Source organism: Phyllostomus discolor, chromosome 6, assembly GCF_004126475.2.
Source record: "Phyllostomus discolor isolate MPI-MPIP mPhyDis1 chromosome 6, mPhyDis1.pri.v3, whole genome shotgun sequence".
NCBI classification, from domain to species: Eukaryota; Metazoa; Chordata; class Mammalia; order Chiroptera; family Phyllostomidae; genus Phyllostomus; species Phyllostomus discolor.
In genome coordinates, this window is record NC_040908.2 from 158,662,709 (window position 1) to 158,680,007 (window position 17,299).

Sequence of the window (17,299 nt, forward strand, 5' to 3'; positions counted from 1 at the left end):
GCTGTGGTTTGAAGGTCTACAAAGCAAGAGGCTAAGTTCACACCTCCAAAAAGCTAAAACTGATCATTCTTCCATTTTTAAGGGCAGGTGAAAAAGCAGAGTGAGGGCCAGAGACCCACCTCTTAACACCTTGGGAAATCTGCACAATGGAAACAGGCACAAATCAGAAGAAAAATGAGGTCTGGCTCCAAAGTCCAGTCTCTGTTCAATTAGTAATTGATTATTCATCTACCATCTCTTCCTCAATGCCTTTTTAAAGAGAAAAATGAAACACTCCTCCTCGGAAAGTAATATCATCTCCACGTTCTATGAAACTTGTGTTCATATGCAAGAGTCAGAAAGTGTAAAAACCTGCAAAAAGAACCACAAAGCATAGAAGAGCTATATAGAGAGCTAGAAAAAGACTTCAAAAATGTTATGCTTAACATATTAAAGAAAATAAAGAAAAAAGAGAAGACATTCTAAGATGAAATATTTCAAGAGAGAAATAAGTAAATTTAAACAGAAGCACTCTATAACCTGCTTCTATGAATTTGCTGTTTTAGAAACCTCTGCTAAGTGGAATCATGCTGTGACTGGCTTCTTTCACTTAGTGTGATGTCCTTCAGGTTAACCCATGTTATCACAAATAGGAGGATTTCCTTCCTTTTTAAGGTTGACTAATACCTTACTGTATGAATACACCACCTTTTCTTTAACCATTCACCTGATGATGGGCATTTGGGCTGTTTCCCTATCTTGGTTATTGTTAAGAGTGCTGCAGAAGGCATTGAGTGTAAGTAACTCCGGGTGGTGGGGGAGGGATAGGGAGCGCTTGTTCCATGAGTATAAAGTTTCAGTTATGCACGATGGACAATTCTAGAGATCTGCAGTATAATGCACTGTTTATTGTTAAAATACTGTAATGTGTCCTTAAAATGTGTGAAAAGGTTACACATCTTAGGAAGTGTTCCTACTCCAAGAAAACAAAACAAAGAGACGTGAGGAAACCTTTAGAGGTGATGACTGTTTATCACCTTGACTTTGGTGATGGTTTCCCAGGTGTGTGCATATGCCCCAATGCACCAAATTCTATATATTAAATATGTGTAGTGTTTTGAACATCAATTACATCCATTAAAGCTGTTTAAAAAACAGAAACAAATGGTGTTATGAAAAAAATCCCACAAAAGCTGAAAATAAGAACTCAAAAGAAGAATTTAGAGGGTATCAAAGCATAAGGTAGCATTAAGAATTTCAAACAAAAGCCAATATAAATTACTCTAACTAAAGCACAGAGAAGAAAAACATTAGAAGATAAAGCAGAGTATGAGAGATACATGTGTGATATAGTCAAAAGGTGTGAAATACATGTAGTTTAAGCCCCAGAATAAGAAGAGAGAATAGATACAATGAATATTTTAAGACAAAAAGACTAATTTTTTCAAAGCTGATAAATCTTCAACAGATATATTCAAGAAGGGCAGAATATCCAAAGTGAACAAATGCAGAAAAACCCACATACAGATGCTTCATTGTCAAAAAAGCAACAGGATGATATAGGGCCAATTTTTCAAAGAAATGATAAAATGTGGGGCAAATGAATTGACATTTTTAAAGTATGAAAGGAAAAGAAAGTAAGTGTTGAAAATTTTATTTCCAGGGGGAAAATCTTTTAAAATGGGCATGAAAAATAAAGATATTATCAACAAGCAAAAGTGGAGAGAATCTTTCTGACTCTATAATAAGAAAGAGCAAAAAAAGTTTTAAGCAAAAATAAACTATTCCAATGTAAATATAGAGGATAATAAAGAGAAGCATCCACAAAGGTAAATATGCAAAAATATTTAAAAATATTGACTGAACCTGAAGTACAAACTTCAAGTTATAAAGTAAGGCATGGGGTATGAAGCACAGCATAAGGGGTAGAGTCAGTAATATAATAACTATCCGTGTTGATATCTGGGTACAAGACTTACTGTAGTATATAAATATCTAATCACTATGTTATAAATGTAACACTAATATAACATTATATGTCAAATAGAATAAAAAATAAACTGAAAAATATTTATTGATTAAACCCACACTAAAATTGATTTTCTAAGGGAATTTTAACTGAGTGATGCAAAATATAGGATAAAAATGACAAAAATGGTAGAAAAGAGTAAATAAACTGTTGAAGGTTTTTTCCCAGCGTTAGGTGTGGTAAATTACTATTTTTTAGAAAGATACCATTCAGCCAGTCTTCAGTTGGTTTTCAGGTTGACTTTTCTATATTTTAGTTTTAATTCCAGTTTAGTTCTGGGAAGAGGTGAGTGTAACTTCCACCTACTCTGCTGCTATCTTGGATCCTCTTTAAAAAATTTGAGTAAGAAAAAGATATATTAAAGTTTATCTTGCACGCTATACAAGCTTTAATCAAAATACGTAGATAAAAGATTAAGAAAACCAAATTTAATAGTGACATCTTGATTAATTTAATAGCATACTACAAGGAAGGAATGAAGGTCAGAAGGAAAAATATAAATCTAACAGATGCTCCATGAAAAATCAGTTCTGCCAAATATTACATACAAAAACAAAGATCAGCGAACTCAATCAAGGTTTATTAACTTTGACATTATTACCATTTTAGACTCAGAGCAATTTTGTTGTGTGGGCACCCTGTTCTTTGTGGGTTAACACAAGATGTCAGCAACAATTTATTGTCCTCAATTGTCCATTGAGGACAATCAAATATGTCCCAAATATGTCCCATATTTGTCAAATATGCCCTGCAGCAGGGTGGGGGCAAAATGACCTAATTTGAGAGCCAATATATACTGTTTATAGGAGATACAAGGACACAGACAGATTGAAAGTGAAAAGAAAGAACAAGTTACTTAGGGAAAGCTGGTGTCACTGGGTTCACATTTGAAAAATCGAACATGAAAGGGATTATATTCTGCTTGCTGGTTTGTTTTGTAGATGAGTATTAAAATAGAGACCAAACTGACAGTAACCAAAGGGAAGGGGGGGGGGGGTCTAATGGGGGAACAAAAAAAAGGGTCATCATGGCACATGTACAAAGGACCCATGGACAAAACCAAAGGGGGTAGGACTGAGGGTGGGGCAAAGTGGAGACAACTGTGCTTGAACAACAGTAAAAAAGTAAGGATACACTATGTGAAAATTAAAAAATAAAAAACCTCTAGACAGTATTTAAAAAAAGAAGAAAAAAACCATGAAGTGAAAATTATTATTATTTTTTAAAAAGGATAATTCTTAGTGTTAAATTAAACATAATTCTAAGTTTGTATTTACCTATTAATTTGCTTTAAAATACTTTTAGAAAGCTGATGAAAGTGAGATATTAAATTTCATAGATGGAGGTTTAATTTCTAGCTGGAGGTTTTAAAAGTTCTCTGAGCATTTAATTGAAAGTTCAAGCCAATAAAAATAAAATCACAGCATGAATTATTTAATTGACCTGGTTGAAATACATGGACCACCATGCCACACCACAGAATACTCATTCTCTAAATGAATATGAAGTATTAAAACTTGACTATTGTAGTGTTGTAATTTTTTTCCTCTGATCACAGTATATTTATTTATTCTGATCACAGTAAATTTAAATAAGAAAAGTCAAGTAATCAATCTTTGTAAGTTTGCAGATAAATATATATATATTCACAAATAAACTAAGTTTCAAAAAATCAGTATGGGAAGTTTTTGAAATAAATCAAATTGAACAAAGTAAGAAGAAAGAAAATAAATAGAAATAGAACATATAAATTAGAAATTACATGCTAAGAGAAAGTCAATAACATTATTCCTTTAAAGGAATAATAAGTGATGAAACTGTAGCAAAACTGATCAGAAAAAAAATGAGTAAAAACAAATTACTAACACCATAAATGAAAAGAAAAATACCATTAGAGTTTCTACCACTGTTAAAAAGTTTATAGGATGAGATCTTAGCTGACATAAAAAGTTCCCTTTTATGGAAATCAGACAGAGAAACAAGACTTACCAAAACAAGTACACACAAGAATATCCAAATATATCTAAACATGCAGAGAGACTGAATTTATAATGATAAAACGTATCCTAAAAGAAAACACTAGGTTTATATGTTTCTCTGGTGATATGTTCTTGCTATATAGGCAATAAGAAATATCATTTGAAGATTCTTTCAGGGAGGAAGAAAAGGAAAAGAAAAACTGATTTAATGGAACTGCTAAAACACTGATCTCAAAACCTGAAAAGGACATTGCAAAGAGAGATAACTACAGATTGGTATATCTTATGCCAGAAAAGCCAAAATTCTAAGGAAAATATTTGTAAGTATAATGAAGGGCTTATTCTAGAAATAGAGGGTAGTTTTAGCTGACCTAACAAAGGAAAAAGAATATAATTATCATAAGAGTTGCAGAAAATATCTATACATTTTAATATCTAATAGTGATAAAAACTGAGGAAAGTACTTATAGAATATAAATACAATATAGCTCATGTTATAATGTTAAGAAGATATCCAGCATTACCATACCCATGCTTGATTTGGGAGCAAGATGGGAATATCCACAGTAACCACCTCTATTTGAAATTATACAGCAGATCCTAGGCAGCACATACAGTCTAGAAAATAGTATTGGCCTCAATAGTGAGCATTTTTATTTCTGTACATTTGTCGACAGACACATTCCTCTCTAAGCAGAAGTCCTGGGACATGAGCCAGGCACATATTCAGCTTAATGCGAGACAGTTCTCCAATGTGTCTGCACCATTTTCATCCACTTCTAGAAATGTATGAGTAAATTATTTTGTTCATTTGGTTCCACATATAAGTGAGATCATGACAGGAGACTCAAGAGTTGGAAAATTTTAGTTTAAGTAAATAGTTAATAAGTCTAGTAGGTAATGCCTGTGTTAAAGCTTTTGTTTCAGAAACTACAGATAAGGCCCATCCTGGGTCCTGGGAGGGACAGCCAACCTCCTGGGGCACTGCTAAAGACCATTGCCTGGGGACAAGTGGAGGCATCCAGGCCATTGTGTTCCAGGGAGGGACACAGGAACACCTGCCCCTGGGAACAGCTAACTGCCCAGAAGAGAATGCTGCAGTTTCTTTCACCTAATTCTTCCTGAATTTCAAAACCCCTCACCACACTTTGTCTATTCTCTGTTATAGAAAACATTGGCCTGGAAAGAAATTGTAAGACAATTTGTTTTAGGGTGCAAACCTGCTGTCTTCTCAGATTTCCTGCCCTCTGAATAAAGTGCCCATAAAGGTTCAATTCCTGTCTCTGTTTATTGGGTTTAAGAGGCAGCAAGAATGCCAATGTCTTTTCCATTTTCAATGAGGTGGTATTTGTCTTGCTCAGACTGACTTCTTTTACTTAGCATAAGTATCTCCAGGTCCACCTAGACTATGACAAAAAGTAAGATTTCCTTCTTTTTGGTACCTGAGTAGCAGTATTCCATTGTGTAAATGTACCATGGCTTTTCCCCCTACTCATCTACTGATGGGGACTCAGGCTGTTTCTGGATCTTGGCCATTGTAAATGACCCTGCAATGTGAGGGACGCATATTAACAAATATATGCCAATTCTTTTTTTTAAGATTTTATTTATTTTTTTTTTCAGAGAGGGAAGGGGAGGAGATAGAGAGAGAGAGAGAAACATCAATATGCGGTTGCTGGGGGTCATGGCCTGCCACCCAGGCATGTACCCTTACTGGGAATCAAACCTGTGACACTTTGGTTCGCAGCCCGAGTTAAATCCACTGAGCTATACCAGCAAGGGCTACCAATTCTTTTTAAATAATACGAGTAAAAATTTTTATGTGTAAAATTCAATTACAGAACTATAACTATTCTAAATATAATACTTTTATTCAATATCAGTTTTATCTAACATCAGTTTTGTTACTAATAAAGCCATTAGGTCTTGATTTGGGGAAAAATTTAGTTATCTAATGATTGCTATGAAGACTTTTTTAAAAACATGCCTTAAAACATGGTATTGCATGCACTTCAAAGAAATGATAGACCTATAGAAGGTAAAGGACCTGACATGTACTTTTCGAATGTAAGTATTTGCTGTTTTCTTTTCAACTGAGCTTCTACATACATTGTTTTTACAGATTTTTTTGTACTTAATTTATAATTTTCTAAGAGAAAAAAATATTGGTCTGAGCATTTAAACTCTTTATATTAATTATGTATATTTCTTATATAATTCTTTATATAGAGAGTGGGAATGAAGTATATGTTTTAAAACAAACACAGTGTACCAGATACTTGAAATGCTGTTGGCCTTTTACAATAATGTCACAATTTGGCCTAACATATGCTTAGAATATAAACTAATTCTTACTTCTATCACCTGTCCCATTAGCTTATAATTTAGGGCTTTAGGAAATTTGCATTTAAGGGAAAAATATTTTATTTTTTAGAAAAAAAATAAAGAATGCAAGAGAACAGTATGAAATATTGCTACCCGAATCCCTCATCATTAATTTTAGGGTAAAGGCAAAAATCCCCAAATGTTCTGTCAGCAAACACAGGCTAGAATGAAGAAGTAAACATTCAAGAGATAGACATCCAGGCTCAGTCAAGTCAGTCTTGTGGAAGCAATAGATTTAATGTTCTTTTCTGCCATTCTCAAAACCCAAGGAAATAAAGGGATAGCATTGCTTTCATCAGGTCTTACTGTACTACCTGAAATGCTATGTATGTTTGGGTTTTGATTTTCCTTGTGTGTGTGTGTGTGTGTGTGTGTGTGTGTGTGTGTTTTTATGTGGCCCACATCATGTGTTCTGAAAAGCACAAAGCAGCAATCATTAGTAATTCTATTGCATTTTTTAGAGACCTTATAGTCTGTTTTTTACTTATCCTTGCCCCATATTTTCTTCTATGTATCATTACAATCAAGAAATTAAATGTCTTAAGGGAACCATTAAATTCTTGAGATTTTCTTAAATCCCTCAAGAAGCACACAGGAACTACACACATTCAATATACCCTTTTAATTAGAAGATGAACTCCAGGGACCCTACTCCCCTTAGACTAAGGTAAACACAGAACTGAATGTGTTATCCGAATCTATCTTCTGAGATGATTGTGTTTGGATCATCTCATGCTTGCTTTCTCACCCTGGAGGCTACTCCTTTGGTTCTCATATATTAAAGATGAAGCTGGAATTTCAATTCTGTTACCTAGAACGTCTATCATTCACTTAATTTTTGAATGACTGTAAACATCAGACACATTGAACTGTTGTATTATGTTTTGTTTTTGTCTTTGGGAGGTAACGCATACAAATAAACCATGGGATGAGAGATTATGAGGTTCTTACATGAGCTAAGGTGTTGGATACCTTTTCTTCTTTTGGTAAGTTCTATTCCCTTACTGGACTATCCCATGCACATACATCTTGCATATCAGCTAAAAATATAAAAAAATAGCCATAAAGATGGGAAAGAAAGATAAAGCCCAGATTTTAATCTGATCATTCATTACAATCCATCATAACTACATATTTGCTTGGGGATTACTCACCTGTCAGCCACTAAGTCTGACATGGGCATCTGCTCATTGATTATTGTTGTGGCAATCTGGCACTGGGTTCTTTTATGAGTTCTACTTACTCTCCTCAAAAGTAGTGTCCATGTCTCACAAGTGAAAGAGTGAAGCCACCAAAATCATTATCCTTTATTTTATGGAGGTAAATTTACCCTACTGTAAACCATTAAAGTATTTGTTTTTATTTTGGTATAAATGTGAAACTATAGTTAAGTTATTCAGATAAAGTGAAATAGAAATCAGAAATTTGCATTGACTTAGTAGGAAAGACATTGCATATTCTAAGAAATGGATTTCAACATAAAAAATACTATGAGGAACTACTATAAATTTTAAAGGTTTTTTTTTTTTTTATTTTATGGGTTTGCTCTGCTTTTTCTCAGAAAATGTTTAGACTCTGTTCCCTGAGTTTCCAGCATGATAATTTCTCTAGGATATGAAAGACCAATTGTAAGCTCTTGTTATTCTCTCTGCTTCATATCCCAGCTCAGAGTGCCCTCTCCCCTTTCCAAGTGGGCAGGCTTCTCCAAAGCCATTGCCCCTGGCTGTTTCCTAAGGATGGCTCAGAGGTGGTGGAAGTCAGGGCCCTGCCTTTCATTACATCAAGTTTTAAAAATGTGGAGTATCAACAAAACAGAAAGGCATATGTCAAATATCTTGCTTTAAATGCCACAGTACAGTTTATTCTTCCATCTTGGTATATTTGACATCAAGTACTTTTAAATCCAAAATGGGGAGTTCAAAAGAGTTTCATGGTAACATATATTAAAATTTCAACCTTGAATAGTGTGCTTTCTAAACTGGAATTTTTTACATATTTTAGAATAAAATTTATTAATTTCCCGCCCCCTTCTCATTAAAACCAGCATTTTAAATGCACTCTGAAGCTGGAATGTTAATCTTTGCCTTTTTCTTCATGGAATTTCCTTATAGAACAGGCAAATCAGCACTGCCTGAAAAGACTAGGGACTTTCTAGTTAAATTTTTCCAATTTTATAGATGAAACAACCAGAGAAGAGAAGTCAAGAACTCAAGCCACACAGCTAGTTAGGGACTATCAGTAGTCTGATGGCACAGAATGATTATTCTCCACTATTCCTGTCTTCTTGTCATTAACAGGTTCCAAGAAAAAACCACATGGCTGATGTTAATTTTATGATGGTTACTGAATTTATCCTTTTGGGGCTGACAGATCGTGCTGAACTGAAAGTGTTCCTCTTTGTGTTGTTTCTGCTCATCTATACGGTTTCTTTGGTGGGGAATCTAGGAATGCTCTTTCTAATCCACATAATGCCCAAACTTCACACACCTATGTACCATTTCCTAAGCTGCCTGTCATTTGTTGATGCCTGCTGTTCCTCAGTCTTTGCACCCAAATTGCTGCTGAACTTCTTTGTTGAATGGGATACAATTTCTTTTTCTGCATGCATTGTGCAGTATTTTTTAGGGGGGTCACTCGTTACCACCGAGGGTTTCTTGCTGGCAGCAATGGCATATGACCACTACATGGCCATTGTGAACCCTTTACTTTATACAGTGGTGGTGACAAAAAGAGTTTGTGTTGCCTTGGTCTTTGGATCATGTGTAGGAGGTTTAATCAACTCACTGACACACACAATTGGCTTGGTGAAATTGTGTTTCTGTGGGCCCAATGTCATCCATCACTTCTTCTGTGACCTTCCCCCACTGTTGAAGCTATCATGTTCTGATACATCCATGAATGAATTGTTGCTGTTAGTCTTCTCTGGTGTTATTGCCATGGTCACTTTCTTGACTGTGATGATCTCCTACATCTTCATAGTCGCTGCTATCCTGAGGATTCGCTCGGCAGCAGGGAGACACAGAGCCTTCTCTTCGTGTGCGTCACACCTCACAGCTGTGACTTTGTTCTATGGCTTTATAAGTTTCAGTTACATTTAGCCAAGCTCCCAATATTCCTTAGAACAAGAAAAGGTGGTATCTGTTTTCTATCCCCTTGTCATTCCCATGTTAAATCCATTGATTTACAGCTTGAGAAACAAGGAGGTGAAGGATGCAGTGAAAAGGGCTATAGAGATGAAATGTTTTCCTTGTTAACTTTATACCATATGTGTCCTAAAGTAATACACAAACAAGTGCTTTTGATAATGATATCTCTATGAATTTATTTAAACTTGGGTCTCAAAGGTATCTTAGAGTTTATTTAATTGGAACCCTCTGTTTTACAGTAGAAGAAAAAGGCTGAGAAGAATTACATGTTATAGTACATATACCTGGTCATTGTGTAAACTAACCTAAAAACTATATGAAGATTTCAGTTAGTTATATCTGGACAATTGTTGACATTTCAATTCTTGCATATCGGTGGAAATGAACACATATATAAAGATATCTAGACAGAAAACACAAAAATAGAGATATACAAACAAAATCTATAAATAATAAAATATATTTTAGCTTGGTCTCTTTGTTGCACAGAAAACAAATAGAAAAATAAATTTCAAGCAAAAAAATAAAACATTGAGTTGTTTAACAAAACAGACAGATGCATGACCTTGAAATTAGCCTACACTCTTTCCGTCAGATATTGTGCAAAAGAAATCTAAATACTGGATGACACTCCGGAAAAAGAACTTGGTACTAGATTACCTCCACACTCACAGTAGTTAGTTTAAATCAGCGGTCGGTCCCCAATATCACCCCTCCCGTCCCTGGATTCTGCTGACATTACTGCCTGAATTTTGCCTCCTGTCTCCCTGCCAGCCCAACCTCAGTCTGTGGAAACATTGTGTTCAATGAAACTTCTCCCTGGTGCCAAAAAAGTTGAAGATTGCAGGTCTAAACCATTTCCCTATTCCTGGACCCAGTTTACATTACCACATATGAAACTGAACAGGATGGAATGTCACTGTTTTACCATTTCACGTGAAAGGGCCCCTAATTCTCAGGTAAAACTTACCCTGAACAATTTTAGAAAGGATGCCTCCATGATCATTAGGGAATCAATAATAATCAGATGAATTTCCTCCTTTTCTTAAGGATTTTCCAATATCTTAAGGATTTTTTTAAGGATATTCTTTAGACATTAAAAAGAAAATTTCCTGAAGGTATTCTAGAGAGGAGAAATATGTAAAACCAATTGTTTTCCCTATGATTCAAACTGTACATGCAGGTAGAAAAGGTACAGTCAGCCCATAATTACTGATCGTTCCATGGTGATCTTTTTTCCCTAACTTGTTGTAAAATTTCCTATCTGGAAAATGAATATGGTATACTAGAGGATATCTTCATCTACAAATAAAATTAAATTTAATTTTGGGGGGTTTGCTTTAAATACTGAAATAAGTACAGGTCAATAAGCTAAGCAGCACAATGGGAAAGCTCTATGCTCTATAAATATTAACTCATGTATTTACATAGCAGCTAGATTGAAATTCTTTTCTCTCAGTGACAACCAAAACCAAATAAAGGATGTTTCCAGTATCTGTGAAGGGAGCAAACAAAAACACATATTATATTAGAAAATTATGCAAAGTAACTCATATAAAAGTTTGCCTCTTAGAATGAAAAAATAACATCACCACCACCAATGCTGAGAGCATCATATAGCTCTTCATGATTTTCTAAGATCATTTAATATGTTATTTGAAATTTGGGCCCATAAAGCTATATGTATGTGACTTTTATGTATGGTACATTCATGCAAATACATTTGTATGGAAGTTTTTATTTTAAGAATAAAATACAAATATAATAATAATGATAATTAGTAAACATGGCTTTATCTGGTTAGTCACACTTTTCAAAAGTATTCAATGTCTTATATTTTGAGTATGAAACACAAGGAATAATATACAATCAAGTTGATTAAAACTCAGAAAAATAAATCATAGTGTAATTTTAATAAATTCCCTTACAATATACACTGTGTAAAAGAAGGGTCTGGCCCACAGGGTGCAGATACAATAACAGTTTATTAAGTGTGCATGTCTGAGAGAGGGAATTATTTCATGGAAAAAGTGTACAGATTTTTTTCAAATACTGATCTTCAACTTGTACTAAACTTGTATTTTACCATTATACAGTGACTGGATGCTAAGATGAGAAATAAATTCTTTCTTCTAGGGAGAGAAGTTGTAGGGGAAGTTGCAGGCTGGAAATTGTAAAAGTAATACACCCTACATTCATATTCTGAAAGCAAATGAAGCTCCGTCAAGAAGATTCAAAATGTCCTTAAATGATAAGTATAATTAGTCCATAGGAAATAAATGAAGACTTTTTCTATAAAATATCTGATGCAATGCCATCAATTGCCATGTGCACAGATAAGAGTTGAGAATGATACTTGTAGCTCCAATTCTTTCAGCTCTTACATAAAATTGGTTACTGTCCAACCTCAACACTGGAGAAATCAGGACTCAGTAGAGGTCTGTCTCACAACATTTTTTTTTGAACCCTCAGAAAACCTGCATCAAATATGTGTCCATTGTCTATTTCATGTGTGCAGCCTTGGGGCTTGTGATTTGGAAACTGGCCTGGCTCATCAGGAAAATGAGGTGCTGGTAGCATGTGGGTTGGGTGTGGCTCCATCTGCACGGTGGGGAGGCTTGACACTTACTGAGAAGAAACCTGCAAGCTAGTGCAATAGATTGACATTCCTAAGATTTGAGATTTGGTCTTATGCTGTGAGCACACAATGATTATATAAACAGTAGCTTCAATGACAGTTTTCAGTTGTGCTCAGTCAAATTGGCCTCTGGACAAATTCAAACTCCCGGAATCATGGGCCTCTAAGGATCACACTGCCATCCCATTTAATCCATAATCTAATATAAAATAGTCCCTACAATACTCTCATGGTTGTCTACATTCCCTTACAAAATCAGCATTTATTAAATTTTACCAATTATATGATCACTTTTTAAAATTTAAGCAAGACAGAAGTCACTCCTTAGAGTTTATGTCAATTGGTCTTACATGTCTTATGAAGTCTTAGAATTCATATATTCTCATTCTTCATTCTTAGGCTCCTGACATGTTAAGTTTTTGCTAAAATATGATCCTGGGTCAAATTTTTTGTCACTCTGGATATTTCCTAAGATTTCCACTATTCTTTATGCAGTATGGTTTCAAATCCTACTATGTTCACTCCTTACTGTGTCAATGTCGAAAGGCTGCATGGAATAAATGGTGAAAGACCACAGATTTTTGAATCACAGAAGTATTGTATCAAAATTATTGTTCTAGCACTTCTTAAAGTGCAAACTTAGAGAATGTCTTTAATTATTCTGAGCCACACATAATATCAATCCTATGAATTGGAATATTTAATTAAAGAAAAGCACATAATGATTGGACACAACAATTGTGAAATGCCTGGAAAATACTAGGCATTCAGGCATTTAATAAATAGGAACAATTCCAGCTAGGATCCTTCTTTACATTTGATTGCTAAAGAAAAAGGAATACTCTTGTTAATAAAACTAATTATAATATTCCCTGAGTGTTAGTCTGTTTTCATGATTGCTTTGTTTTAGACTAATTGTAAATTTTTACCACCTTTTATATCTGTGTGTGTTGGTTTGGATGAAGTTGGCCTATCTTAGTGACCTATGTGTTGTGGTTTGCCTCTTGCCCCTTTTAAAATGTAGCCTATTATTTCATCCTGTATTTATTCCCTTTTATATTTTTTATTCTTTTCTCCAAGTAACCAATGTAGTATTTCTAAGAATTACTTTTATGTTCAGCCAATATAATGACAAAAATGTTGAAATTAATATTTCTCTCAGTGTCATAATTGGCTAAATTACCCCTAATACTAAAAGGCAATCTAATGTATGAAAACACACACACAAATTCTATTTAGTAATTTCTTCCACCTCTTGGGGGTTGTTTCACATCGAAATATTACATATTTCCCATAATCACTACCAATAATATAGTTTAGAAGCACATGGTAATCAATAAATAAAATGAAATAGCACTCTTTAAAATTAAAAATTATGTATGATGGATAATATGCGTATATAATTCTTAATACTGGAAGAGTTAATTTTTAATAGGTCAACTTTTCCTTGTAGAGCCTCATATAAGACAAGAACATCAACGGTTTTCTCTAAAGCAGAGAAAAGGCCAAATGCATCCTTGCTACAATTTGGAAAGTTAGCACGGGGCCTTATTTTCCTCAGGCTTCCCTTGAGCTGTTTTAGTGAAGCTGAGTGTTCACAGAATCGCTGGGGATTCCATCCTCCAAAGACCATAAGTCAAATATAAACATAAGCCAGAAGAGTAATAGAAAAAAAACAGGTTTCCTCTCAATCCAGGTGTTATATTTAGTGTTCTAACAAAGAAGTCACAAAGGTGTTTCCTGAAGGCTTTTTAAAAACAACAGTTCTCAATACATGCTGTGAATGGAATGTGAAGTAAATTGATCTGCTTCAAATACATTCCAATTATTGAGAGGATTAGTGGGTTTATTCCATCTTTCCTCAATTCTCTATATTTAAAGCTTTATACATTTATGTGCATATAGTGATACCAATTGCAAGAGCTGAATTTATTTAAAAGAATTCTTTAACATCTAAGATTGATTATTACAAACCATTGAATTTTCCTAAACTTGAAGAAAGATCAATGATTCATTTGGCCCTATTATCAGAGCTAATTATTAGACTCAAAAAAGTATTGTATATAATAGACTTTACAGCAAAAGAAACACACCATGTGGAATGCAGTCCAGATGAAAATTATTATTTATTAAATTATGACCAAAGAAACAAATATAGAATCAGTGAAATAAAAAACTCATCATCAAGGTAAAAAAAAAATGTTTGGTGCCCACCACTAAATGAAGGGATCAAAAAACTGTGGTACATTCACATAATAGAATACCACATAGCAGAAAGAAAGAAGGAGCTCCTTCCTACCCTTGGCAGCAGCATGGATGGAACTGGAGAGCATTATGCTAAGTGAAGTAAGCCAGGTGGTGAAAGACAAATACCTTGTTATCTCACCTATAAGTGGAGTCTAATCAACAAAACAAACAGGTGAGCAAAACAGAACCAGAGTCATTGAAATAAAGAACAAACTGACAGTAACCAGACAGGAAGGGGGAGAGGGAAAATGGGGGAAAATAGAGGAAGGGTCAACAATGAACATGTATGAAGGACACACAGACAAAGCCAAAGATGGGTTGGATTGAGGGTGCGAGGTGGTGATGAGTCAGGTGGGGATGGAGTGGTGAGAGAAAAATAGAGACAACGGTACCTGAACAATGATAAAAAATAAAAGTAAAGTAAGTGAAAGCAAAACTAACTAAATAAACTAAACCAAAAAAAGCAAAGAACTAAAAAATTATTTTAATCAACAGCCTATAGGTGAATAGAAGGTCCAGTCTCTATTTTCTTTACTTGTTTTACTTTGAATACACAGCAGTTAGAGATGATCTATGGTGTGACAGACATTTCTTACATATTTTCCTATATATTTTTCACAACTACCTCTTTAGGGAGGTTTACCGATGAAACTAAGTTAGGCTAGGAAACTAAGCCTTAGACTCGAAATCAAAGCTCAATGTGGTGAAAAATAACTGGTCAATCTTTTTAACCTCTGAATTTTCACCAAAAGGAATGACAACACAACTATTTTGTAGTATGACTTACAGTGTTTAAATTGTTATAAATGCAAACATCAAATTGCTGGTAGTAAAGGGTAGAAATCCAACCCCATGTCTTTCTCACTGTTCATTCCATACCAGGGAAGTATTGTTCCCTCGGCATGGGATGTAGAATGCCATTTTCATAGGTGTTCAGTTAAAATAGATTCAACCATCAAGTTAATATGAGACGTGTTCTGTATTATTCCTTTCTCTCCTTGGAAACTCTCAGAGAATAGTAGCATATTATATTTTCCTGTTAGTCCCACAGTAAAGAAAGCTTTCCTTAAGAATCATTTAACCAAGTATTCCTCAAATTCACTAGGCATCAGAACCTTAATTTTCATGTATCTTGGGTAATGTATAAAGCCTGACTAAAATTAATTTAATTATCTGTCTTTTTGTGGGTAAAATGCTAGGTTGATATGCCATTTCATATGCCAAAACCATGTGCATTGTCCTGAAAATTAGGTTTGAAATTTTTTAATGGAAAGAAATAAAATATATTAAAAAGTTTCCTGATTCAATCTTAATTTAAAAAAGATCTCATGTGGACTAATATAAGCCATTGGATAAAAAATGCTATAGGAAATCAAATGATGAAGAGATAAATATCTGCTGGAGTAGCAAAGGATGACTTGCTGGAGCAAGCAAGTTTTAACAAATAAGTCATATTTTCATGAGAGAAAATATTTGATTATTTTTACTCTCTTCTCTGGACACCCTTGAATGGCACTTTTCATTTTTATACAAAATATATTATGTTTTCTTAAATGTTATATATATGTGTGTGTACACACAACAGACACACATATTTACATATGTATCCATTGTTTTCATTGTTTAATGCATTTGTCATGTGTGTTTGTTATCAAAGTTAAACAGATGTCACAGAGAACATTTGTCTAGATGTCTCCAAAATTTTTCTATTAAATATTGAGTGCTTGTGCTTGTTGTTAATGAGTGCTGTTCCTTGAAATATGAGGCCCTTGCCTTGTCTTCTGGGATCTGGACTGTACTGAATCAAGGCCCCAGCTCTTGAACTCTGTCAAACATCCCTATTAGGGCTCTCCAAGGGTATTTTAATTTCTTGAGGGGCTCCTCAAGAAGTTGGCATAATGCCAGCTTCTAACTCCTGGTGCAACTTTGAGCCAAGTAAACTTTGAACCAGGCTAAGTTTTTATACTTGCAATAAATGGATTTACTGTGCATCATTATTGTTGACTTAAAACTATGCTGTTTTTCTAAAGTAACTAGCGAATTGAATTCACATACTTAAGCTGTATCTTTGGTTATATTTCTTTATTCTCTTATCTCCTGCAGACCCTTTGCAGAGGAGTAACATAAATGGCTGACAGAAACTCCAGCACGATCACAGAATTCATGTTCCTGGGCTTGACTGACAGCCCAGAAGTGAATGCTGTCCTTTTTGTGTTGTTCCTCGTGATGTATCTCATGACTGTGGTGGGCAACGTCTGGGTTATGGCACTCATTATGGCTAGTGCCCAGCTCCATTCTCCAAAGTACTTTTTTCTTTGCCAGTTGGCTTTCTTAGATTTCTGCTATTCTTCAGTCTTTATTCCTAAAATGTTACTGAACCACATAACGGGGCAGATGGTCATCTCCTATCTCGGCTGCCTCCTTCAGTATTCCTTTGTCAGCATGCTCCTGACCACTGAATGCTTCCTTCTGGCTGCAATGGCATATGACCGGTATGTTGCCATTTGCCACCTCCTTCACTACAGAGGTCTCATGACTCCCACATTGTGCATGTACCTGGTAACTGCTTCCTACCTACTAGGCTGTGCCAACTCACTCACTCACCTGAGTAGCTTGCTCAGTCTGTCTTTCTGTGGGTCCAACATCATTAACCATTATTTTTGTGATATTCCATTGCTCTTTCAACTTTCGTGTTCTGACACCCAGTACAGTGAGGTTTTGTTTTCTGTCCTCTCTGGAGCAACATCAGTGACTACCTTTCTGATAGTGGTTAGTTCCTATCTGGGAATCCTCCAGACTGTCCTGAAGGCACACTCAACAAGGAATATATATAAAGTTTCTCCACATGTGCCTCCCACTTAATGGTAGAAACTCTCTTCTACAGGACAGTAATATT

The 17,299-nt window shown here is 34.8% G+C and overlaps 1 protein-coding gene across 1 annotated transcript; it reads left to right on the plus strand.

Annotated features, from left to right (window-relative positions):
• The first annotated feature begins 8,687 nt into the window (after positions 1-8,687).
• On the plus strand, positions 8,688-9,470 carry LOC114490208 (olfactory receptor 1052-like). The gene has a single exon (XM_028504133.1). It carries the CDS (start codon positions 8,688-8,690, stop codon positions 9,468-9,470), a length of 783 nt encoding a protein of 260 aa, XP_028359934.1.
• Positions 9,471-17,299: the final 7,829 nt, after the last annotated feature.

What these genes read in the sequence shown, in the direction of transcription:
- LOC114490208 (XM_028504133.1), top strand. Translation starts at nt 8,688, where the DNA reads ATGGCTGATGTTAATTTTATGATGGTTACTGAATTTATCCTTTTGGGG.